The following is a 26152-nucleotide window of genomic DNA, read 5'->3' on the forward strand; positions in this document are numbered from 1 at the left end:
TTAGTAGCCTACAGATCATAGCAAACGAGAAAGCGCGCATCTAATCAGTAATTCCTCAATTTGCGTACAGCACAATCGGGTTCTAAGTCTGACATCGCGACAATTGTTTGCTCATTATAACGACGTATGAGCTGCGTTGTTACATTCCCCGATAAAAGTTGGCATAACCCTGTTAGAGTAATGAATATGCGCACTTTGCGCAGGAATGACTTTCAATTCGCCATCATACACAAACACACTGTCCTATTTCGTGATCCAAGCCTCCAATTAAAGAAACTATCACGTAATTAACTCAAGCCCACCTGAACTAATAACCTTCTTCAGTCGAAAAAAAATCTACCCGCGTAATACATGGAAGACCTTCGGGTACCATTGGTTGGAAACCACTGATTTAGGCAAATAAAAAAATTATTGCAGTATTGGACGTGTAGGCTATATGTGCGTGAACATTTACCATACTGTATTTCATGGTTTGACGAATTAAAAAATTCTCTCTCTCTTTCTCTCTCTCTCTCTCTAAAAAAAGCGCAAAACATCATAAATTTCGGCGTCGTGTTGATTTATTGGTTTCATGAGTAGCCCTAGCTCAGTGGTAGCACTGTATTGTTATGGTGCGTATATCGAAGAAGCACAGTTTTTAGCTGGTGGAAATATTTATTAAAAAAATGTTTAAACGAACGAATATACTTAATTGATTCCGCCAGGATTCGCTGGCAACTACTGAGCTATAAACTGGCAAACCACTTTTATAGATGTCAGAATAACACGGGGAACTCCCAGGGGGAATTACCTGTAAAATCAAATATTGCATCACGTCGTTCAGATTCTGCCAATTGTTATATATATTTCATTCAATCCTCGAGTGAAGACGTGCTATAATAATTATATCGTAACGGTTGAAGATGGCAGATCTAGGAACATTATTATTAATTTCGGTAAGCGGCGATGATTATCATCAGATGTTATCAGTGTATAAAAGTTCATCATTAAGTTAGTATAGAACAATCTAAGTGGATGGGGTGGGGTATATATCAATATCATCGCATCCAATGCGGATACGAGTTATGGTATTTGACGTGTTTTGTGGGTAGGAGCCAGTGCCTTAAGCACAACAATGTTTATATGTTTTAAATGAGCATGAATGCGGCTTTTGAACGAACCTGCTTTGAAGAAAATTTGTGATGTGGTCACATTTCATTTCACATATGCAATTTTTCACCGCCACCTTTAACTAAGCCATTAGCAGTAAAGACCTTTGGAAAGGCAGGAAATAACCAATTTCATAGTGCAGTTCATTGGATGTCACTGAAAATAACATAAACAACCAAATATTTGATAGCCTTTCAATTTAGTACATATAGTAAGTCAAAGGCAATAAGTATACAAATCAAGTTCAATGATTTGAAAAGACCAACACATAACTCCAATGAAATAATACTTTTGTGTAGAGACATTCCTTCTGGCCACATAGAATCCAGGAATCGCCAATAATAATAGAGCTGCAAGTGTAGATTTGAATTCAAGAATTTAAATTTAATTGTATGTTGTCAGAATTATGTGCTGCTATCTACTTGTCATTTATATAGAGTCAATTGGGGTACTTTCTTAGGTGCTACTCGTGAATGTAGACTGTCGGGATCCCAAGACAGTGCAAAGCTGGAGTGAGGAACGGTGCAAAGAGCTGGGTGTCTATGAGGTCCGAGATCTGTGGTGGTGTTGCAACTGCAACAGTGGATCATATAAATTTGCAGATTGCATGTGAGTTCTTCTTCAATATGGAACCGATTTACAGTGGGATTGTATTGTATATTTACTTACCACCTTGAATGGATTTTATGACAGTATTGTGTGGATGAGACCCCAGCAGACAAAAGTTTTTTTCATGTATCATTTTATCAGGTTGCTCTTCCTTGTGTTTGAGACCAAGTCATTGTTATTCTTTAGATACAAACCTTTGAAATAAGGGATTGAGTATCTTACCAACTGTAGTGTTTGAACTGAAAATTGCATGGACTCAAAAGGTATTAGTGTAAAGTTAATCAGATGTAATATAATCAAAGATTAACGAGCAAAATATACCATTCAAGTTCCTCTTGAAGCTAGCTTTCATATGACATCTTCATTTTCGATTTTGGTGTGGACAGAATTATGCAACAAATAAAGTTACACATGACTGATTTCGAAGATTATCGGCAGGTGCAAAGCATGGTTCTAACCCCTTAGTTCATTTGATTGTCGGAACATTTTCCCTTCAGCATTTCGAGCTTATTCCATGCCATCATTACACACAGTTATCCAATCCTAATAACTTTACTATGCTGTTTTTGCGTTTACATAAAATGGTCATTTTTTTAATACAATGATTATGCAATCTATTGATCAGGTATCGTTTGACGATATTAAGTTTGTTGCACTCATGTCTAGATACCGGATTCATCCGTTATTTTAAAGGAGAATCAGAGACCTGGTAGACCACGATGCATTTGCGCTGACATTGAATTACCATGTCAATAAACTCTATGTACTGTTAAAGTTAAATTTCATTTTAAATATCACTGACCTGCTGAGATCTTTTACCCACAGTCCTACTCTGGAAAAAATCACATTGCAACCTTACTTCAGTGAAACTTTCAACCAATGATAATGTTTTGATTATGGGGAAATATTCGATATTAATGTGTTGGCCTCCAATAAGCCTATAGATGACTAGAAGTCCTCCCAATCTTCTAGCTACAGCCTGGCTCTGCATTATCCTATAAATATATGCATTTGGATATACTCAGGTATTAGTCGGATAGTGCAGGGGTGGGCAAACTTTTGAGCTCGCGGGCCGCATTCAACATCTGAATCCATTCGCGGGCCGTACTATATAAAATTGGGATTATAAACCGAAGCGCAATATTGGTATTTGATTACATAGTGAGGACATGGAGATAATATATGTGCTTATTTAAAACCAACCAAACTCTGCTTTGATGATATCGTACACACGTCAGAAACATAGTGGCGAGATTTCATAGGCCGGTCGACCTCAATAACGACTTGTCAAAACTATAGAGATGAAAGTCGGTTGTCCCGATTCTTAGAACAGGATTGAAATTTAAATCTGTAAGCATGAGCAGCGATCTGTTCATAGATTTACTAATTCCAGTTTTGTTTCAGTTCCAGTTCCATTACACACAATGCTGACAGCATCATAACCATGTTAGCTTCAAACTCGCTTCTACTACGTGTAGATATAATATATTAATACCCCAATTCTATGCATACAGAAAACCAATCTTCCTAAAACACAAGATAATCGTTTTTATAAGCACACCACTGAAATAATTAAAACTGGAGTGGCCAATCTGAAATGACACTCGTGATCCGAATTATGTCAATCTCGTTTAGGATTTCTGTGATGTTTAGCAGTTGAAACCAAACTGCGTGGGCCTTGAGATCGGGCTGCCGCGCCAGAAATTAAACATAAAAAAGATTATAGCAAGTATTTACCTTAGAACAGTGGTTCTCAAATTTTTAAAACACGCCCCCTTCCCCCAACCCCTATGATGGTCAAAGAATTCGCGCCCCCTTATCGTCACCTCACAAAACGTAACCAGGATGCTAGCAGACCCAATGCATAGTTTGATGGCAAGGAAGGTTACGACTGTGGATAAGATATTTGGAAATATGAAATGCAGCAACAATTATGAATTGGATGTAAATCGCGCGGAGCGCAAAAAACATTCAGTTTAGCTCAGCTTCGCACCCCCCCTTCAGATGCTTTCACGCCCCCAAGAGGGCCGAGCCGCCCGGTTTGAGAACCACTGTCTCAGAATTATCTTGGTGAAATAAAGTTTAATCAAGTCCCTGCATTAATTCGATTTTTAGTACGCATTTTATCAATATTTAAACAAAGTTTCTTTTGACTCTCGCGGGCCGCACAGAACGGTGTTGCGGGCCGCATGCGGCCCGTGGGCAGTAGTTTGCCCACCTCTGGGGTAGTGTGTCTTGACTGTGTTTAATATTTAGATTTGGACACATAATTGATATTAACACTTTTGAACATGTGGGTATGGTGTCTGAAGTGTCTTGTAGTCTCTCTAATGACCAGGGGTGTGTTCGAGTATATACTCAGGTACCATGTCTGGAGTGTGTCTTGGTGTGTTCAAGTTTGTCTAACACTCGAGAATCATGTCCGGAGTGTGTCTGGGCCTCTGCGGTGTGTTGAAGTATGTTTTCATACTTATTTATTAAGTCTATCGTTTTTCAAGTCTGTTGGAACTCAATATCTTCCTTCCCACGATTGACTGCAGATCATCTCAGTATATTGTTTTCTCTCTTAATGTAAAAATTTACTGGTTGTTTAAAATCACACAGTATTGTTAAAAACAGTGCAGGACATTCAAAGGGAGATCTCATTATATTCACATTCCAGATTTGGCAAGCCGACGACTACCAACTGCGAGGTTTGTCCCTTTGACCCGGATGATTCCAAGAACCAGACCTACACTACTGACCCAAATAATTTGACTGAATGTCAACGGTCCATAGATGAATCGCAATGCACTAATGTAAGGAACTCGCAATGGAAGATAGGGTCGCGGACACGGTCTAGTTTGTGTGTGTGTCTGGACGGATACTACGCAGCACCAGAGTCTTTGATGGCGTACGGGTGCAACAGACATAGCTCGTGTGAGCCTGGTAAGTGCAATCGTCACTGAATTCAAAACTATAGTTACATACTTATTCTTCTACCTTTCTACATTACTCCTCTCATGCATAATCATCAAATGCTTTGAACGCCACCTCATGGAACTGAAATAATTCAAGGACATTCAATCACATACCAATATGAAGCAGAAATTGAGTGAATTGTAATTGAACCTGTATTATTATGATATTTATAGTGAGTGAAAAAAAATAGAATAACCAAAAATGTTGACAGTTTTTACTATTACCAAGACTCGTGCCATCTATATCAACTTGAATTATGTCTTATACACCAATAATTGCCATGTCTTCCCAGCTGTAATCCCTATTATGTGTTCAATCATTATGAAAATTTCGATTACAAAAATTGTAGGCATAATCGGTTCATGTGATGAAGTGCTTCTATTGAACTAGTTTTGTGAACTGTATCACTATTGCTCTACCCAGAAGTGATCAAAGCAGTCACCGTTGGTACTCCAGTAGAAATAGAAATGATGACTCGGGTCGCAATTTTTTGGTGACTCGAGTCAATTTTTGTATTGACTCGACTTGTACTCGAGTCATTGTGCATGACTCAAACCAAGTCAGACTCGAGACTAGGGTGGCCAAGGCAGACATTGTATTGTAACTTTGAAGAATAGTAATGTTACCACACTATTGGTCTATCGTCTATCAGCCGTGATACTTGGAAAATAGGGCCAGGAACTGTTAAGACTGAGGAAAATTACTATAATGAATGTGAGCCATTCTATATCACTCTAACAGAGTTGTAAAAAGTGGGAAGAACCAGATTGTACTGAAAACTGAACAGTGAACATAATGACTCGATTCAAAACACTATGACTTGGACTCGGATTTGAGTCGGTGGTGAATTGAAAATGACTCGACTTGACTTGAGTCAAAACTATAAAAGTGAGATTGACTTGTGACTCGGAACCTTGTGACATGGTTACAAACCTGCTGCCAAGGCCTATCAAACTACTTCAAGTGGAAATAGATATTTAATAACAGGTGCCATTAAATAGGTGCAACTTTCAAAGAATTACATTCACGCGCCACGATACAGGAGCTATTTTGCCCAGTTGGTATGACAATTTCACTCGTAATGGTGATGCAGACATACCTTACAACTGATTGCTACATATCAAAATCCAAAGTGTAAAAGGTCAAAACAATTGTTACCTAGAAGTGAGAGTAGTCTAAAACATCACCCCTTGACTAAGTATTGCAAGCAGACAAAGTTTACATGAATACTTCGAAAAAGTATAAGTACTTAGTTACTACCTCTGCGTTTACTAACACAATGTGAACATGTAATGGTAACATTGCAGACCATTTTCTTGCCTTGTTCTTTCAGGATTCGAGCCAGCCATCCTAGGCAATGAAGTGGCGAACACCCAGTGTAAAAAATGCGTTCCTGGAATGTATTCTGATGTCTCATCACCAACCGAGAGTTGCAAACCTCATTCCAGGTAAGATGATGTGAATTTGTAGCGATAAATGTCATTTTCTATATGCCTAATCTACAACAGCTGCCAAAGTGACGAACGTTTGGAGCATGTTGGCACTTCAATTTCGGATACAGTTTGTGTTAGAGAAGAAAAAGAGTATGCAAGTGCTGAGGGTAAGTCTTTCCGCTTGTCCTCCTGTTCGTCTGAGGTCGTCACATTCAAGCCCAAACGGGATTTTCCTAGGCAACGACTTCCATTCCAAGTTGGATATATTAAGAGACCGTACTTAGCAATTTCTCCATCCTATTGTCTGTTCAATTACGGTATATCATATTGTAGGCTCCGTTATGTGTCTCTAATGGTTGAAAATATAAAGTTTGCAATTATTGGCAGTTCACCACAGTCGAATTTAAAACTATATGTGATATTCAAAATAATTTGTTTTGCGGTCTAATGCGTGTAAATCATTCCCAAAGTTTCTTCAAATTATGGTTTATTATATTGTAGTGCGGTAAGCTGGTAGATAGGACTGTTGCCGCAGGTGTGTCCGAAATAATAATGTGTCTGGTCAACTAATCCTTTACTTGCTGGGAGAGTTCTCAATCCACAGATTCACTCAATACTAATTTCAGATACTAACATTATAGATTTGTGCCTAATCAGTCACGTGCGAATAGCGAATATGGATGAAATTGAGATTATTTTTTAAATTAGAAATTTAGAGTACAATAGGCTTACGTCTCTCTAATTTTGCTTCTATAAGATCCGTCTGATTAGTGCTCTCTGAAGATATAAAATCCACTCTCTGCATATATTTACAACCAATATTACCGATACAATTGCACTTTGCACACGCATATTTTCTGATAATAACCGACGGTATCACTTTCTATTCAGGCCTAGAACCGTACGTGATCATCATTCTGTTGCTCATCGCAGCACTGCTGGTTGCATCTGTTGGAGCTTGCTTGTATTGTAAAAGAAATGGTGAGTAGTATAATATACACTCTGTCGCTGTTAACTTCATATCCTAGAAAATTGTTGGTCCATGTATTGAATTTGAATGGTATAATAATTAGATCCTCTTCACGTGATATCGTAGCGGTTGGGTGTCGGCTTCTTGGCTGGTAAGTTGTCAATCCGACCCCGGCCAGGTTAGACCAAAGACCTGCTGGACATATTGGTATTATGGTATTGTGTGGATATCAAAAATGACGGTGCCAACTCAATAATCTTCAAGTTTCTTTACTGATCTCAAATACGCCGATATGAACTTTTTGCCAGGTTAAAAATTGTTCAATCCTAACAAATGTAACTTTGTCGATGGCAGTAACTCAATGACTAACGTAGAGTTGGTAATCAAATCAATTCGTATACTTCAATGTATAAAATGGATTTTTTCGTAGGTATTCTTTGCTGCAAAGCAAATGCTCAAAGTGTCAATTACGAAGCGGGGCGACCCTCGAAGCCGAAAACACCGCAAGGACACGCAAGTAAGTTGTACAAGACTCACGCCAGCGTGTTTCATTCACTTGCAACAAGCGTCATTTTACTGTAACGGCTGTATTGAAGGCACAAAATGTGGCTTTTGTATACCCGGTATGCGTGTCGCAGAAATTCTAGCCTGTTTCAATGTTAATGAATAATATAGAATTCACAGTGAACCGTTGTATTTGCTGCCCGTGACTTGTACAGTTTCTGTAGCTCATTGGTGAGAGCACTGATCTCACAATCTTCTGGCTCAGGCTCAAATCCCATCGGCGGTAGTCATATTAAAGCTCAACCACTGGCGAGCTCAATTCGTTTACTTGCTAATCCCGAGTTAAGTAACTTGTGTAGAGCTGCAGCAGGAGAGGCATCCGACGTATCACTTCAGACTAAACCATAAGTAGATGGCTAATCCATTGTGGCAATTCTTACATGAAATAGCCGCATGATAAATTGAATATTAACCGTCCAGTCCATACTACTGCTTTAATCATGACTTAACTTGACAATGTCCTTAGCATTTCTTCAAATTTCAAATTAATAAACTTCCTAATCCATATCGTAACTTGTTGAACACAATCTTCTAAAATTTTAACCAAACCACCGAGAAAACTCTACCTATGTGTAGTCCGGGTCATAAAGGTCAGGGACTTGGTCATTGGGTTGCATTCACAGTCATAGCGGTCTCTTCACGACGTTTAACAGGTTTGAAATCGCAACCGTCTTTGGACCCGTTGCTTGACAAGGAACCGGAGGCACCGCCAGACGTTGATCACACAGAAACACGACTTTCAATCGAGAATGAACCTAAAGTACAACTCGAAAACGGAAACCTCAGTGTTGCAGTAGCTGTTGGGCGACCTGTGAGTATTGCACAAGTTTGTAGCACTTGATTTTGGGCTGAAAATAACTTAATTTATGATAAAAAAAAACTTGTGAGTCCGTCATTTGTAGTCTTTAGAATCTATAAAATGCACCGTGAAAAGATTTCACTGGAATATTTTTCCGCAATAGCTTTTTCCAAAATTTGTTTCAAAAATCACGGAAAACACGGTAAGTGTCAGAAAATAGTCGGCCAAATCTCACCAAATTTCAACCAACGTTAGAATATCCACCGAAGACCGAAACACATTGCGTGCGAATTTCAGAAAGATTGGTGTCCTATTTTCGAAGTTATAGGTGTATGACTGATTTTCCAATTCGAGGGGTAGCTTAGCCTCTTGACGATTTTGATGAATTTCGCTCAACCTAACCACAGTGTGAAACCGAAGTTTGTCTTCTAAATGCTTTACAATTTTTGTATTGATGACTCCCAAAGTAATCAAGTAGTTTTTGTTCAGATTTGCATCATTTTCATGAGTGGAATTATCATAATGACAGATCAAAATAACTCCTTGTATCACCACAGTAACCTAGTGAAATTGTACCTTTTTGTAGTGCCATTAGACATTTTATGTTAGTTGTGTTGCGAAGATGCATCAAAGTTTCAAAAGTACCCAGCTCTAATTGGCTATCAAAAGTATGTGACACCGCTAACAAATCTACTGTTCGAAACTTTTTACTTGAGCAGTTGTCTTATCATTCCTATTCTATAACGGGGGAGGTGGGCCGTAGTATTCAGCATCTATTATTGATAGTTTCTGCAAATATCCAATACTTCCAGGATACTAAATTCTGACTTGATCTATTGAGTGGGAGTCGTTCACTAAATTAATAGAGGCATAACTCTGTCCAAAGCTAGCAAACGTCGGGTTCGTTTTTCTGCAATCAATCTGGATTTTTGTCAAGTAGTCGAATAACACTGTGTCATGATTTCTGCTCCTGCATCACACTCTCATGGAAACCTTTTAATCCTATTTTACCAGGTCTCAAACGAAGAGAATGGAGTGAATAATAATATACCCTTCACTGCTAATAATGTTAGAGAATCTCGCCGAAACGAAGGGATTTGCACAATAACTCGGTGGGATATTGTGGAATATATTAAGAAGTATTGTAACGATGCTGAAGCTAGCGATAAGGTAGGTGAAGCTGCACTAAAATAATGTGCGCAAAAATATTTGCGAGTTGATATAATATATATTTATGCTATTTTTAGGATAGAAGATTGCTTACCTTTATCGGATGGGAAGAAATAGTTAAGAAGTTGCAGTACAACTCAGAAATAGGTAACATTTTCACTACTTCCCTGGTATAATGTGTTGGTATAATAGTATCTCTGATCACAGGTCATAAGATTATATGGAGTTGGAATGATTTTACGAATGCCGTCCTAAAGCCAATCATTAGAATGTTTCTGAAGGAAGTGGAAATTAGTGATATGGAGTATGGTGAGTATCTTGAATACTGAAGCATATTATCGAGGCAATTAGATAAGGACAATCATGTCGGCACCTAAAATGTGCTGCACAATGTTACTAATGTTCATGGAACGACTGTTCTGTCTAGTAATGATCAACCCTCACAATAGTTACAAAGCGCTACAAAATAGTCATGGCAGGATTGTAATGACTCGAGTCATGACTTGTAAAATGAATGACTTGACTTGAGTCAATTTGTGTATTCATTCAACTTGTACTCGAGTCATTTTGCATGACTCGAACCAAGTCATATGACTCGAGACTAGGACGTCCGGACTGACATTTCATTGTAACTTTGAAGAATAGTAAAGTCACAACATTATTGGTAATTCGTCTATAAGTCCTGATACTTGGAAAATAGGGCCAGTTAGGACAGAGGAAAATTACTATATTGTGAATGTGAGCCATTCGATATCACTCGAGCAGAGTTGAAAAAAGTGGGTCGAACTGAAAACTAAACAGTGAACATAATAGTTTGGACCCGGACTCGAGTCACAACACTATGACTCGGACCCTTTACTCACTGACTGACTTGTACTCGGACTTGTCTCGGTGGTGAATTGAAAATGTCTCGACTTGACTCGAGTCAAAACTATACAAGTGAGATTGACTTGTGACTTGGTGACAACCCTGAGTCATGGATGGTCCAGAAATAGAAATTCATAATTGTCAAAAATGATATATCATTGGCATCATTTTCTTGTGAAAGTTTCAAGTCATTGCTATTATGCAGTCATAACAGGCGAAGCTGCAATACTCAACTCGACTTTGGTTGCTCGACTTTGAATCAAATCACTGATCCAGACCTGACTGATTCGCCTTATGTAATATCCCACTTATGACAGGTTGATCATCAAATATCGATATACATTTATACATGTCCATTGTCCATTGTTCATGTTCCAGATACACTACCCGCTGTAACCTGGTACATTTTCATTCTTAAAATCTATAACTGCTGCAAACAATTTTGAGTTCATATGACCTTGATGCCTGAGCCATACCTGCCATACCTGAGTATATCAGGGTTGTTACCAAGTCACAAGGTTCCGAGTCACAAGTCAATTTCACTTTTATAGTTTTGACTCGAGTCAAGTTAAGTCATTTTCAATTCGCCGCCGAGTCAAGTCCGAGTCCGGGTCATAGTGTTGTGACTCGGGTCCAAGTCCAAGTTATGGTGTTCACTGTTCAATTTTGTGTTCAATCCACTTGTATCGACTCTGCTCTAGTGATATAGAATGGCTCGCTTTAATAATATCGTAATTTTCCTCAGTCCTAACAGTTTCTGATTCTATTTTTCAAGTATCAGGACTGATAGACAAAATACCAATACGATAGTGACTTTATATTTTTTTTTACTATTTTTTCGAAGTCACGATGAAAAGTCTGTCTTGGCCGTCCTAGTCTCGAGTCATATGACTTGGTTCGATTCATGCACAATGACTCGAGTACAACTCACGTCAATACTCAAATTGCCTCAAGTCGAATCGAGTCATTTTACACATATGAAAAAATGACTCGAGTCACGAAAAATCGTGACTAGACTCATTACATGTCTGGAGTATACACCTAATACTAACATCCCAAATTGCACAACACACCGCCCTTTACACAGTATTTTTTTCACAGATTATAAAATTGCCAAAGAGATTCGCTACCAATGGATTCAGCGTATCTGTACCACCTTAGGAACTAAGCTGACTCCTAATTTGCTTTTGCAAAAAGTCTACGACAGAAAGTGCTTCAGAGATGCTCTCACGAGTGCCTTCATTAGCAATGCTGTGGAGCAGTTTAAGATTAAGGACCCGGCAGAGGTACCGCTACGTCGTGAATCTGTCCAAGCTTCCGATGCAGAGACAACGGATCCCAAATTGGCAAATCCGAATCCATGACACGAAAAGAACACGAATCGTTTTTCATAATTGAAGAGTTGATAAATTGCGTTACTTCGGTTTCTGTCAATGTTTGGCCAGCGAAAATCGAATGCATAATATTATATACAGTATATATGATGAATTATAATGGGGATTCGTGGTTCAATTAAAGTCGCAAAATGGATTTTGATCGACTTGGATTATCAAGCACCCCGTTTGCCTCTAAATATGTAACTGAGAGAGAGAAATTTGAACATTCCAACTTGTAATGTGATTTGTACATAGAATAGAAATGCACATATTATGAGAATCCTGCGAAATTGGATTCCCATTTTGGGTATCCATGTCCATAATTAGTACAATTTTGTACAAGGAGACTGATGAACGAAGCCCAAAAATAGTAATGACCGAAACGGAAATGACCCAGATTAGGACAGGACCAATTTAATATTTGAGCTTTGCAAGTATAGACTCATAAAATTCGACTGTGGGTTCAAAAAATCTAGAATTGTACATGATCACTTACTAAACCATACAAAAATAATTAAAAGTCAAATCTGTGTTTCAAAATCCAAATGCACTTATGAAATCTGGTTGTATCGAATGGCCTCCGTCACGACCATTACGGTCATTAGCATCTGTCTTTTTAAGACGGTCGTTATATATATCAGTTTCCTTGTGCAAAATGAAGAAAGCCGGGCCAATTCCACTTATACTTTCATATATTTCATAATCCCAATAAGTGAAGGCTTATCTGAGGTATATTCCGGGGTAAAGTCATGCAGCTCATTCTTTTGCTGGCGTTAATAGACCAAAACTTCATATTGTAGATATATGCGATGTATTTTTTCCCCAGTGCCGAGACCATATTTTACTACTTTTTCGTGCATTATAGAACTCCTGAAAATGCTGCCAGGACTCGGGTTCATTTGTCAATATGCTGGAATCAACGTTCTCGTATAATGTGTCAACTTACTAAAGCTTGAATATTACAGTGCCAAATCTTTGCTGTTTCATTGATTATATTCAGTTAAACAGATGATGTACCTGCGTGCGGTATGTTTTAAAGTTTGATTAGTACTAGGTTGCTGATGTTGCTGGCATTGCCTTTGTCTATGTTGCGTGCTAATGCCTCCACAATGGCCTATGTACTGGAGCTGTGTCAATTGACATCATGATTTTCCATGCCGTATTTAGTCAGTACCTGTTATCTGTACGATATGCTGCACACACGGTAATTTCCATCCGTTTTTTTTTCTTTATTTATTATTTAGATTTTTGATCAATGTAGTTCAGTGGTTCTTGAAGTCGTCCCCTGGGAAGTATATTGGCGATCTCGAAGGTGGCGCTAGCTACAGTTTGGGCGATTGGTAGGCGCTGAGAGAAAAGGGGCGCTATGGACTTTGGAAAATAGTTTGAGAAAATACGTAAATTAACAGCTCTGTTAGTGCACTAATATCAAGTATCAAGTTTATGAATATATATGGTCACTTCTGTCGTGATGCTACTGTAGGCGATTTCGATCGAAAAGCGTCATCACCGCTATAATGATATAATAATTTATAGAGCGCCGAATATAGCAATATATCACTACTACACTAGGGCGCTGTACATAAAAGGCAATAAAATATAAAAGTAAACGATATGTATAAAAGACGAAGTGCATAGCTGTAGGGCGGAATGAACACTACTCTAGTTCGAACGCTCGTGTGAATAAAACGGTCTGCTTGATTTTGCGTTTGAAAACATATAGCGAGTCATATAGTCTGATAGAAATTGGAAGATTGTTCCACAGAATGGAGACCGAGGAAGAAAAGGTTCTCTCGCCGTAGGTCGATGTTCTGACTCTTGGAACTGACAAGAGCTTTTGCGACTGAGAACGTAGCGCTATTCCGGGTTTATACATTGTCACTAGCTCACGAAGATACGCTGGTGCACTTCCCTCCATGCATTTGAAGACGTACAGAAGAAGCTTGTATTCAGACCTAAATTTCACGCAGATGTTTATTGTTGTGTAACATTGAGTTTCTTAACTAACTAACCAATCAATAAAGCAACGAATAGACCAATCATCCTGTGACTTTTATTGACCGCAAGTTATGAACACACATTCAAACGCATTTTGTACAACGAGGACGATGAATTTCAGGCGATTTCATCTTGTGCTATTTTTCCAAGTTTGTGTCCGTCGTGGAATTGGTTCGAAGTTGTGATTCTAACAAAACGCACATGCTATATATTGCGAAGCCAATGAATTGATAGTGTGTACGTACACGTACAGGTTGTGCAACATTAGTTTCATGGCGTAGCCTACGCCATACATGCTCATTGCTCAAGCACATGTAGGTCTACATCAGTCGACAGCGTACGCATATAAAAGAACTTTGAGGTCCCCTGAATTAGATCAACATAAATGTCTATTACCCGTCAATGTAGATTGTAGACACTATGTAATGAAAAATAAAACTCCGAGAAACACCGGTGTAGTTATCCTGCATTAATAGCTAGGGGGCAGTGGCGGCTCGTGACAATATCGGGTGGTGGGGCAAGGGCTGCAAGCGACTTTTTATCGGCATGACGTCACAATGGCGTTTTCCAACGTAAACAAATGACTTGGTGGTACGGTAACACGAACTTCCCGACAACAGTGATCTTAACGTATGTGCCGCGAGAGGTCTGCCGGTGAGCTGTGACTTGAAGTGTGGTAACTGCGTAAACGGCGTACGGAACAAAGATTCGACACGGTTCATGTTCGCAGTCTCGCACTATACCTGACAAATTATCTGCAGAAATGGAAATGACTATAACTCGAGAGATTGCGTAAGCCTAACTGGAAAGGTCATCGAGTTCGCACACATACGCAATTGTTATCTCATAGATTGGACATGTCATATTGAATCCAAAACATCATTCTGAAGAACTACGGATAGCAGCCTCGGAAATTCGCTCCCGGTACAGCTCGGGAGATTTTGGCCTTGAGGCTGCTGGAGACTGTCACACGACACATACGGCTTACGGTCTATAGTGACTATATGTCTGCTGCAAAATCGCCTTCGGAAAATATATTACCGAATAAACACGTGGATGAAAGCCGAAAACTAGGTACACTGTTACATGAAATCATCGAGAAGCAGCCTCATCATGACCGTTTTCGGTATGGCACACTGTCGAAATTAATACGAACAGACCAACACCGAATTTTGCCAAAAATTTACTGAGGAATAGGCTGATCAAGCGATCAGCTGCTGTTAGCCGCCATCGAAAACGAAACAGCTATCGCGCTTGACAGGGGTTGTAATTGTGAGCAAATGGCCCGATGGCCACCATTCCACGGTGAAATTGACATTGGAGAATATAAAATAAAACTAAATATTTGAATGCAAACCGAGGATGTTAGTAAACTGTTTCATGATATCATCATCTCATCACCTATCTCAGTATGGAACACAGATACACCGGCTTTTGCGTGAAATCCGCAATGCGTTATGTAGGCTAAGTGTCAGATCAGCGCACATCTCTACCATACCCGAACTTGATAACGAAATTGCTGCCCTAATCATTGAGTGCCAACCTTGAGACTTGGCACAGCGTTCGATACTAAAATCAAGACATACCATGTAAAAGCTCATGACGGATCTAGCTAAGGAGCATCGTTAAAATTAATGGAGACCAATACCGGCTTTGCGTGAAATATGTTTGCGGTACATGACGGATCAGCACACACTCGACTTTGGAAACGGAATTACTACCCTAAACTTTGAGTAGAAACCCTGAAACTTAGGACAGTGTTAAATACCACCATCACGACATGACATACCAAGTTTCAAGAATTATCATGGTGTGAAACACCATCAAAATCGACCTATACCAGCAAAGGTCGACTCAACGCATATCACGGTATCCGAGTTCAGACATAGATACGATTGTTACATCACACCTTAGGGGCGACAGGCATATATGCCCCGGTTGCTCGGCCATTTTACGAATAGGAGAGAGTATATCACCGTTTCTTAATTGTGCGCGGCTTTGAGAGAATAGATAGTGAAAGCTTGTTATGAGCGCTACCGGGGCAAGCCCCGGCTAGGCATTCACAAAGCGAAAACACAGAAGAGAATTCGATTTTCGCAGAGACTTCGCTATGTATGGGCATTTGCAAGCGAAAGCACAAGAAGAACGCGGGTTTCGCTGTGATCTCGGTATATATTGTGCACTGTGCGTCTATAAATGGTTAAATTGTTATTGAACAGAATTTTAGGTGGGGCAATGCCCCAGTTGCCCTATAGGACGAGCCGCCACTGACATTCTCTCAGTTAAGTACCAGACAGTTACAGCCTATACGTGGGGACAACTACTTCGTCTGAGTTCTACTTACAGAGATATAACCTTATAAGTAGTTGCATCACGCAGATTGCTGCAGTATTGATCGGCTGGAGCTGGAATATTTTATGGGTGCGCCTATATTATAAATATTTTTGCGAATATTTACTTCAAACTTGCATGTGCCTCATGCCAATGTGCCGGAAATGCGATGATATTCTTATGGAGCAGAGGCGGGCAACTTCTCCAGTCGGCGGGTCGGATATAGGAAAATTAAGTACTCGGCTGGCTGGACTGCTGAATCGAAATATTATTCGCCCTTATATACAAGGAATAAATCGTATTTAATAAATGTATTTTAACGACAGCAATGTCACTTCAGAGGCATTTCTCGCCGATAATGACGAATAATGTGGATTTGAGAACCGTATTGGGCGCCGCCCTGTCTGCTTCTCTGTGATCAACTAACTCACGGTGCAATCCTTAATTAAGATTTCAAAGTGTTTGGTAAGCCCGGTACCCAAAATTTACCAAGATATCAATTGATTAGGGTTCAGTACATCGTAAATGCAGATAGTGCAAGTCTTCTCGATTCGACGAACTTACGCGTAAGCTCCACTCTTGCACGCTGTGCAGTGCGCACATGTATATAATAACATACAGTAGGCTTACCATACGTCCCGCTTTAGGCGGGACAGTCCCGCTTTTTGACGTCCCGACCAGTCAGCCAAGCGTCCCGCTTTTTAAGGCCGGCGGGTATTTCGGAGTGAAAAACGGTGATTTGAGGTCTGAGCGGAAAGATGACCTTTTTTTTTTAGTCAACCGATCAGAAAGTGGGATAAATTCACCGGTTTTTGAGAATTCTTTTCCGGTTTTGCACTATCTGAAAAAGTGTCCCCCTTTTAGATTTCCAAAATATGGTAAGCCTAACATACAGTCACTGAAATTTGACGTTGAAGCCGGTAGTGGGGAATCTCGGCATACTGGGGTCGCGAGCCACATTATCATGTGCGACGGGAAACTGTCCGCGAGCCGGACAAAATCTCGTCGAGGGCCGCAGGCGGTATGTTGCCCGTCCCTTTTATGGGCAGTCCTAGATAACAATCTGCTGACTATCTCATTTTGCTCGCGGAAGCTGCATAGGAGACGTAGGCTACACGGAACCTCACCACAACAGACTATGTGAAACTATTACCAGGAATTAGATTCGCATCATGGCTAGTTTAAGCAATAATGACATCCGAAATATCAATACCGGTAATACAGGTGCTAGAAAAGGTACTATACTTATGAAATTGAAGTATTTATGAAAGTATGGAATATGTATCAAGTATGGTATGGAACAATGTTGGTACGGTAAGGAAAATTGCAAGTATGGTATGGATAGATGAAGGCAAGTATGGAGTATGGAAAATTCTTGTTCCATACCATACCATACCATGCCCTGTATACATATATGTTTAATTGTACATGGACGCCTAAATGGCTGGTGCTGAATGTTCCTGTCCTGGCTATTAGAATCTCACAACAAGACAAATACCATATCGAGGGTACATTATTTGCCAGTAAAGAAATACCAATTTGAAATCGTGTACGTCTTTTAGTTTAGTACGTTTGGTCGATTTCAATATCTTTGGACATAGCAGATAGGAGGTCACGAAATAGCATCCTTTAACGAAGTCATTATACCAACGTGTACACCAGAAGATATTTTATTATTATTTATATGGTCAATATATTCCAACACACCTCACTTGATGAGCTCCACGGGCAAATCTAATTATGTGAGCAGAGAGAGGATAAAAATTGATATCAATATACATGCAATTCCCGATCATATTGACCAATTCAATCATGAGTTGTATAAATTTTTTGCGCTTCGCGCGTTTCGGCGACACAACCACTAAACGGGCCCCCAATGTAGTTGATAAGTACCATAAAAACCGTAGAGCTGTAGGGGGTCTGGTCCCCAGAAGTTAGTTTTAGCACCCTATGGAGGGCCTGGTTGCGCACTGTTGTCCAAGGGCCTGCGCAGTGAGTTGGCGTGTTTGCGCAGACTAGTGAAAAATTAGAGGGAACATTGATCATGACATCGTAAAACTGTCGGGTTATAATTAGGGATGGCGTGAACGTGAGGTTCACGTTCGCGTTCTGTGTGTGAACCTTGGAAATTTAGAGGTTCGCGTTCACAACAGAACCTTGGTAGGTTCTGCACTGTGAACCTTTTGGTAAATTGAAATTTTCACTCCATTATAAGATCTTTGACTCAAATTCATTGCATTCCAACTGCGGGCCACTCCATGCATGGTGCTGGCAGCATAAAAAATCAACACTAAACGAGCATGCACCATGCACCTCGACAACCTTAAAAGTTTTACTTGCTTTGTTGCAAAAATTTTCTCGGAATATCCAGCTTTCCGGTTGTGAGTATTTAGTGACTCTCTGCTGTGAGCCTGACCCACAATCGATATACGTAGTTAGCGAATGATGCTTAGTCAACCAATCAATGACATTGATATCGTCTTCTGATGTAAAAAATCGAACGGTATTATTGCGTCAATATTGAATTCATATCTTTACTGTATCCTTAAAACCAAATCCGTGCGATTAAGGTGCGTGCTACTGCTGCATAACTTGTTGTTTGTTGGATCGGTAGCGAGTATAGACACCCGTTGTACACTCTGCTCAATATCAATGTAGCAATACTCCAACTCTAAACACATTGTCCGGTCTGTCGTTAAGGCGTAAGCTTATTTTCCTTGGTAAGTCCTCGTCGAAACTGTTGGCAAAGCGACGGAATGTACTGATTTTATGCAATTATTATATCCTTTGATTACCGCGGTTGATACATTCAGCAACGTTTAAAACGCCGATATGTACTTCAGCATTGTGGGATCATGTGGGCCGAATCTTCGCTAGGTATCGTGTACATTAATATAGGGCATATTAGGCTATCACTTCATTGACAGAAAGGGTTGGAATTAGGAATATGACGTCACGTGACGTCACGAGGTACACGTTCGTGTTCACACAGAACCTTTCAAAAAGGTTCGCGTTCACACGAACCTGAACCTTTCAGAGGTTCACACCATCCCTAGTTATAATATTGCAGCTATTGGACCTTTGGCGTGCCACGATTCTATGTAGAATATTTTAAAATCTACTGAAGATTGATCTGATATCAGAGCATTTGGGCGGTGTAACCTAATCCTGGTTTTTATATAGTCGTGATAAGTAGGCTGTTGTTACTGTCATTGTCAAAGACAAATTAAATCAGCGTTAGCTTTTGCCTTCAATTATTATTATTGGAACATATCAATAACAACCTAAATATAATAATTATTGAACAATAGTAATAGCATTGCTTCTTAACCTTTCTAGCTATCGTACCCCTTGTGCTTTCAATAAGATATTCGTAGCCCCTGTCCATTTTCAACACAATTTCTGATGGCACATATATTAAAATCCGAAAGCGCATTCACATAAAATCGCCCGTGGCGCGAATACTATTTCCCAGTTGAATAAATTGACCAAGAAAATATTCCACAGCATATAGGCCTAATTCCACAATGCATATCATACCCCCTGATGTGGTGCTTCGTACCCTGATGGGGTCTACGGACCCTGGTTCAGAACCCCTGGAACAGAAATGTCCAATCGCCGAAGAATTCATTGGTGTTACAGCTGTGGAGCGTACTGCTACCTTACTCGCCACCAATAATAACATGAATAAAGAGAACAAACAACACCCAGCATGTCACCAACTATACATCACGGGGGTCACATAATACCAATGGTTGCCATACTGGCCTGATTAGACAGCTATATAGGCCTACCTTACGCAATGCAAGCTACGACTTTTTGATATATTACTATTACACATGACAGTTTCATAGATTGTTGCGTCCGTAGGATTACCAAGTCACCGTTCCGAGTCGCAAGTCCTTCTCTGATTCTAACGTTTGGCCCGACTCAAATGGAGTCATTTTTCTTTAATCATTCAGTCAATCCGAAATCGAGTAATTTTACGAGAAAATCGCACCAAACCAAATCACAATTTTCAGTCTCGAATCATCAACGAGTCATGTGTTATCATCATGAACTAGAAATGTGACGTAATGGTGATCTTCTACCGCATGGTAGCTTTTAAAAGTGATGTGATAGTGAAGTTTGTTGAGATTTCAGTGATTTTTATGGTAGTTTTAACGTGAACTTCAAGTTCTTATAACTAAAAAAATATATGGCACTTGATTGAATATATTGTTGAATACTTGAAATTCAAAAATGCTGTCGCGAGCCGCACAAAATGCTCTCGCGGGTTGCATGCGGCCCGCGGGCCGCGTGTTTGAGACCTCTGTATTAGAGTAAACATAAGAAAAACAGTTTCTCTATGAACTTATCAACTATAAAGAGAAGCAGTCATAGCACAAAATAACTTGACCAAGTAGTACAGTCAACAAATTGTACTTTATAGAAGTAGCATGAAAAATATCACCATCGATAGAATATACATAAGTGAGTGTAAATATTCTATTCTAAGCTAGCTTACATACCGCTGCTTATTTATAATACGATTTATAGGCCTACCTTATATTATTCAAGTCATATTGCGCACCGGTGTGCGAGAGCTACATCTTGGCAATTGCGCTTGTGCAAAGCTTGAAATTTTGAGCTACCTTTGGTTCCACTCTATACGTTTTGTTGTGTAGCACATGATATTTCTCCATATCATCAGAGGTTTCTCCAACTTTTATTACAAAAATCCAGTTCCCCACGTGATAAGCAAAGGTAAGACCATAACTACCATTCATGGATGACAATGAGGTCCACTCTGCTGAAGCAACATCGTAACATTCTACGTTGTTCACCTTTTCCATTCCTCTCCTACCACCAATCACAATTATTTTTTGGCCAACTGCAGCAACACCACTCGCAAACACAGGATATCTCATTGGTTGGAGGTCAACCCACTCTGATGTGGACGGAGTGAATCTGCAGAATGAAGATACAATGTCATAATTTTGTGATTCTTGTCCCTGTCCGATACCTCCAATGCAATAAATGGAATCATTCAATGACACAAGACTTGTTGTACGAATTGCGTTCGGTTTGTTTTTCAGTCGGAACCATAGATTTACCGAGGTGTCAAATCTTTCGACAATATTGTTTGGTTTAGGAGCACCTCCTCCAATAAGGAATATCGATCCCGAAAAAGAAACTGAGCCAGGATAGTATCCATGGTCACAAATCATGTCTTTCATCTTTTCCCATTTTGACTTTTTGCTTCGGTAATTGAGTCGGTGAACAGATTTATTCATACATAAAGCATAAATATATGAGTCATGAGAAATCATACGGAAACATTTCAAATGCTTGAACTTTTCATCATGGAACTTTTCTATCTTTTCGGTCGTAGGATGGAGGGATCGGATACAATCTGTGTCATTATCAAAAAGGAGAATCAATTCACCGTCGTCTTTCTCGCTGTCCGTCTTTACTGTTGCCTTCATGAAATGATCATTGATCAACTTGTATAACCCAAAGTCATTGCTGATAATGGGATGCGTTTGTAACAGATTTTTCAAAAATGCAGCAGGCATTTCATCAAACCTGAGTAATTCGAGGCAATCATTCAAACTATGATTACTCTTTGGATTTTTCTCAGCCCACTTTAGCAATACCATCAGCTTATCTTCTTCACACAATTTCGATTTTTCATACCTCATAGCACTGAGGATATCGCTCTTTTCCGCACATCCAAACTGGGATAGCTCTGAAATTCCTATGATATTTTCTCGAAAAAATTCTCCGCAATTTGAGCAAACGACATCCAGTCCGTACATGTCAGCAACTTTTCTAATTGAGAAGTAATTTCGAATGGTAATTGATTCGACCAAACTATCAGATACGGCCTGTTTCACATCTTCCAGCTGCATCATGATTGCGACATACAGAAGATCATTGATCTTGTCGTCCGGAATCTCAAATTTGCCAGAATATATGAAATCTATGCAATTTTTTACACAATGAGAATCAACATCTTTGAAAACGACTCTTCCTTCCCGACTCTCTTTCGTGTCATGCTTCAACATGGCTCTAAAATAATCAGAGCCAGCCGACAATACATTTTTATGGGTGTAATAAAAATCATTTCCAGCTTGAACTATGAAGTCGCAATGATCATTTTCTTGTTTCATTCGATTTAATTCCACCATCATCTTCACTGCGTGTTTCTCCACATTTGCACACACAGTTTGCACCATGATTACCGATTATTTACAGTAATTGGCACTGCTACTCTAGTACCAACAGAAGTTAGTATTCTATATCTAGTTTTGCCTAAAAACTGATGTAGGCCCTACCTGATAAGTAGAAGTCTAAATCGTAACCATTGGGGCGGGTAGTACAGTAAGCTATATTATCTACCTGATTAGGGCTACTTCGAAAAAGTAGAAATACTTCATTAGTGATCACTAGGGTGATTTTTTTTCACCTAAAAAATCAAAATTTTTACTTTTTTTGACCTAAGAAAAACTTAATTTTGACCAAATTTTGACCTCACTTATGCAAATTAGGTGTTTTCCCACATAATGTTAAAATGGTAGTACTTATCTTCATTTCTGGTTGTCCTTACGAAGTAGTCTGGTCTGAAAAACGTTTTTGGCCTAAAAACTTTTTTTTTAACTTGAAGAAACTAGTATTTCAACAAATCTGGCCCTATGAAGAATTCCACTAGTTAGGCTTACGTCACGTATTATGGTAGAAATAATTGAAATTTGTTGTAGTACAACGAAAGATACTTTCCTACATTCTCGGGAAGAAAGTGTATGTCCTTACGAAGTAGCTTTCCAAGAATGGAGAAAGAACGTTCAACAGCAGCAGTTGTTGGCTGGTCACACTAAAGTTGTGCATACACTGCTGGTGACACACCGTGTTGCTTAATTCTGACACTGCTGCTGACACAGTTTTTCATCATGAGCTTCTTGATATAAGAACCATGCAATGCCCAAGCAGTCATGCTATAGTTAGGATATTGTGGTACGTTGACCATAACACCATGTCAACCTATTTGTTTCATTTGACCGTTTATGATTAACAATGAGCAGACAATGGGCCGGTTACAACGGTAGGCTTATAAAGTAGGCTACAAGCTGTAAATCAGGGGTTCTTAACTTTGCCTTCAGCGCCCCAAGGGGCGCTAACGAGTTTGAAGGGGGCGGAAACGCTACGGGGGCGATATGGGGGGCGCTGAGATCAGGGGGGCGATATGGGAGCACCGAAGAAAAATGGCTTCGCAGTAGATGATGTAGTAGGAAGTATTAATGAGTATACAGAGCAAATTAACATTCCACAAAACATGTCAAATCCCGAAATTTTTGGTCGCGCTACTCGACGATATATTGCTACATATGTTTTTATAAATGTAGTGGGCTATTATAATTCATTTGAAATGAATTACGAGTACTTTTAGGTCGCCAATTTCCCGTTAAAACACTACCGTAACGCTTGCTAGGGTTATTTTCAACAAAATGTTTCGAACTAGGTATTATATCCTGCATCGCATACAGCGTGCAGAAATCGATCAATGAGGCACTGTACATCACTTTTGAGAGTGTACATAAAATATGTTATGAAGCTTTGTACACGAAATGAATAATCTACTTGTATTTTAGAGCTACAAAATTAAATCGTCAGAATATTTCTTCATCGTATCATAAAGGGTGATATACTATCTAGTGCTGTGGTAGCCTACACAACCTCACATTAACGTTATATATTATGAGTTGCTTTGTTTGGAATACATTCATGTTAAAATTAATAACTGGTTACAGTACTAAATTCAATGTGAGCAGATATATGCATCCGATTCTATGTTGACTTACTTAGTCATACAAAGCACTAAAACAACATCCAATACCATTAATTTCCGGCCCGTAGTGCCAATCGCAGATGTGAATTCGGGATGGTTCGAACCGCAGGGTACGTATACAATTATTATATGCAATTGAATAGTATATTCATATTGAAATGAACCCGAATATTTTTGGCTGACACTCGTCAGGGGTAATCGTCAGCAACTAGTAGAGAATTGGAAAGAACATTGTATATCAACAATCGTATCACAAAATATGACGTCACCAGCATGAAATCTCGAATGAGAGTGTTATTATATGGTTTATTATAGTCGAGTATTCCTTGAGCGCGATTAAAGCGCGAAATATTTCCAATACTAAAATCCCGAAAAACCGACTGGACTTTGACCTCTTACCAGGACCGAAACTGCTGCAACCCAAACCCCCTATAGGGGGTGGGGGCGAACTCGAAGGGCCCCCAAAGTCATTTCAATGAATGAACATAAATTACACATCATGTTTTGACGACTCCCCCACCAATAAATACGCATAATTGCCACTCCACGATGCACGAAGACATATGAAGTTCCGGCTAATATGGGACTCCGAGAAGTCTGCCTAAAGTTCGTCAGCGATAAAACTTCATCCGAAGAGGATTGCCCTTATGTTGACCGTAAACGTCGATGCGTATAAGTCTAATTGTCCAATGTCCAAAGGTGCTTAAATCGCTCGTGACGAATTATCATGTTGTCGCAATCTGCACCCCACAGGACAAATAAGATACATCAGAGAAAAATTATTTGGCAGTGAAGAAAGACCAATTTTGAACCGTGTGCTTACTTTAGTTTAATACGTTTGTCCGTTTCAATATCTTTTGACCATATAGCGAACAAGAGCTAACAAAATAAAAAACATGTAAAGAAGTAATTGTACCAACGGGCACGCCCGAATATGTTTAATTATTATTACGGGGCCTTCATTTTCCAAGACAACAGCTCACTCAGAGCTACTGGTAAATCTGATTACGTGGGCCGGGAGGATAAAAAGTTTATAGCGACATATATATGCAATTACCACCTATTCATTCATGCATTATAGACCAATTTGGCGCCTATAGGGCGACCAGGCCACACGAACTTTGCTGGCTATCGAAATCACGCGACGGGGTTCTTGGGGGCGAAGCCACCAAAGGTTTTGTTTATCACGCTATACAATCGTTTTTTTTGGGGGGGGGTGGCAAAGTGCTGTAACGGCCCTTCCTCCTACCCCTTGTCTTTATTACAGTCCCTATAATATGGGGTGGGCGGCGCTAGAGCACGATAATTTTTGAAAGGGGACGCTGGAGGAAAAAAGGTTAAGAACCACTGCTGTAAATTATCAAATGATAAGTTCACAGACTGTGAAAATCTACGATACAAACGAAATGCAGAGATCAAAATATTTGTGACTTTGTAAACAATTTTGACCTAACGCAACAATTGTGACAAAATTCTGACAAATTTGGACATGTCAAAATAAATCGCCCTACTGATCACCTCTGCGTATTCATCTTCCGCCGACCCCCCACGAAACCCAAAAAACTTTAAATTGCTCACAAAAGCATGCAAATTGCTGGCGAAAATTACAACAATACCGATAGGGTTGCAAATGACCAAGAAATGTTGCAAATGACCAAGAAGTGATTCAATGTTGCAAATGATCAAGAAAGATCAAAACTCTCTACAGCGGACTTGGGTGAAGTGCGGCCCGCGGGCGAAATTCGGAGCTATTCTCAATCAATCAATCGACGGAATAAATTTTCATCTGCCGAAGACACACACGCATTATGTTGCAAATGACCAAGTTGCAGATGACCAAGGATTGAAGTTACAAAAGACCAGTCGGTTCGGTTTTATTCTCAATTTTATCAGTTCAATACACCACAAAAATCGCGATACAATGAAAAGATAGAAAGGTGTCGAAACGACTTGCAGTAATCTTTGGAATCAGATACCAACCTTGGCCTAGGCCAGGGGTTCTCAAAGGGTGGGCCACTAGAGTATTTTGAGGTGGGCCACAAAGCTATTTGGAAAATTTCAGAATTAATGTAAGTTTAGTTATATTTGTTATGTTAA

At 39.6% G+C, this 26152-nt stretch overlaps 1 protein-coding gene across 2 annotated transcripts; it reads left to right on the forward strand.

Annotated features, from left to right (window-relative positions):
• The first annotated feature begins 790 nt into the window (after positions 1-790).
• Positions 791-13158, forward strand: LOC145435972 (uncharacterized). Of its 2 annotated transcripts, none has more exons than XM_080313252.1 (12): positions 791-935; positions 1610-1758; positions 4421-4686; positions 6053-6167; positions 6228-6319; positions 7044-7133; positions 7553-7639; positions 8340-8512; positions 9500-9655; positions 9733-9802; positions 9863-9964; positions 11624-13158. In XM_080313252.1, exons 1-12 carry the CDS (start codon positions 903-905, stop codon positions 11884-11886), a joined length of 1596 nt encoding a protein of 531 aa, XP_080169378.1. In that variant the 5' UTR covers positions 791-902; the 3' UTR covers positions 11887-13158. The 2 variants fall into 2 exon arrangements, with proteins under 2 accessions (XP_080169378.1, XP_080169379.1); XM_080313253.1 differs by having other exon boundaries at positions 8340-8497.
• Positions 13159-26152: the final 12994 nt, after the last annotated feature.

Source organism: Botryllus schlosseri, chromosome 3 (assembly GCF_051294905.1).
Source record: "Botryllus schlosseri isolate E-star chromosome 3, Bs_hap1, whole genome shotgun sequence".
Taxonomy (NCBI): Eukaryota; Metazoa; Chordata; class Ascidiacea; order Stolidobranchia; family Styelidae; genus Botryllus; species Botryllus schlosseri.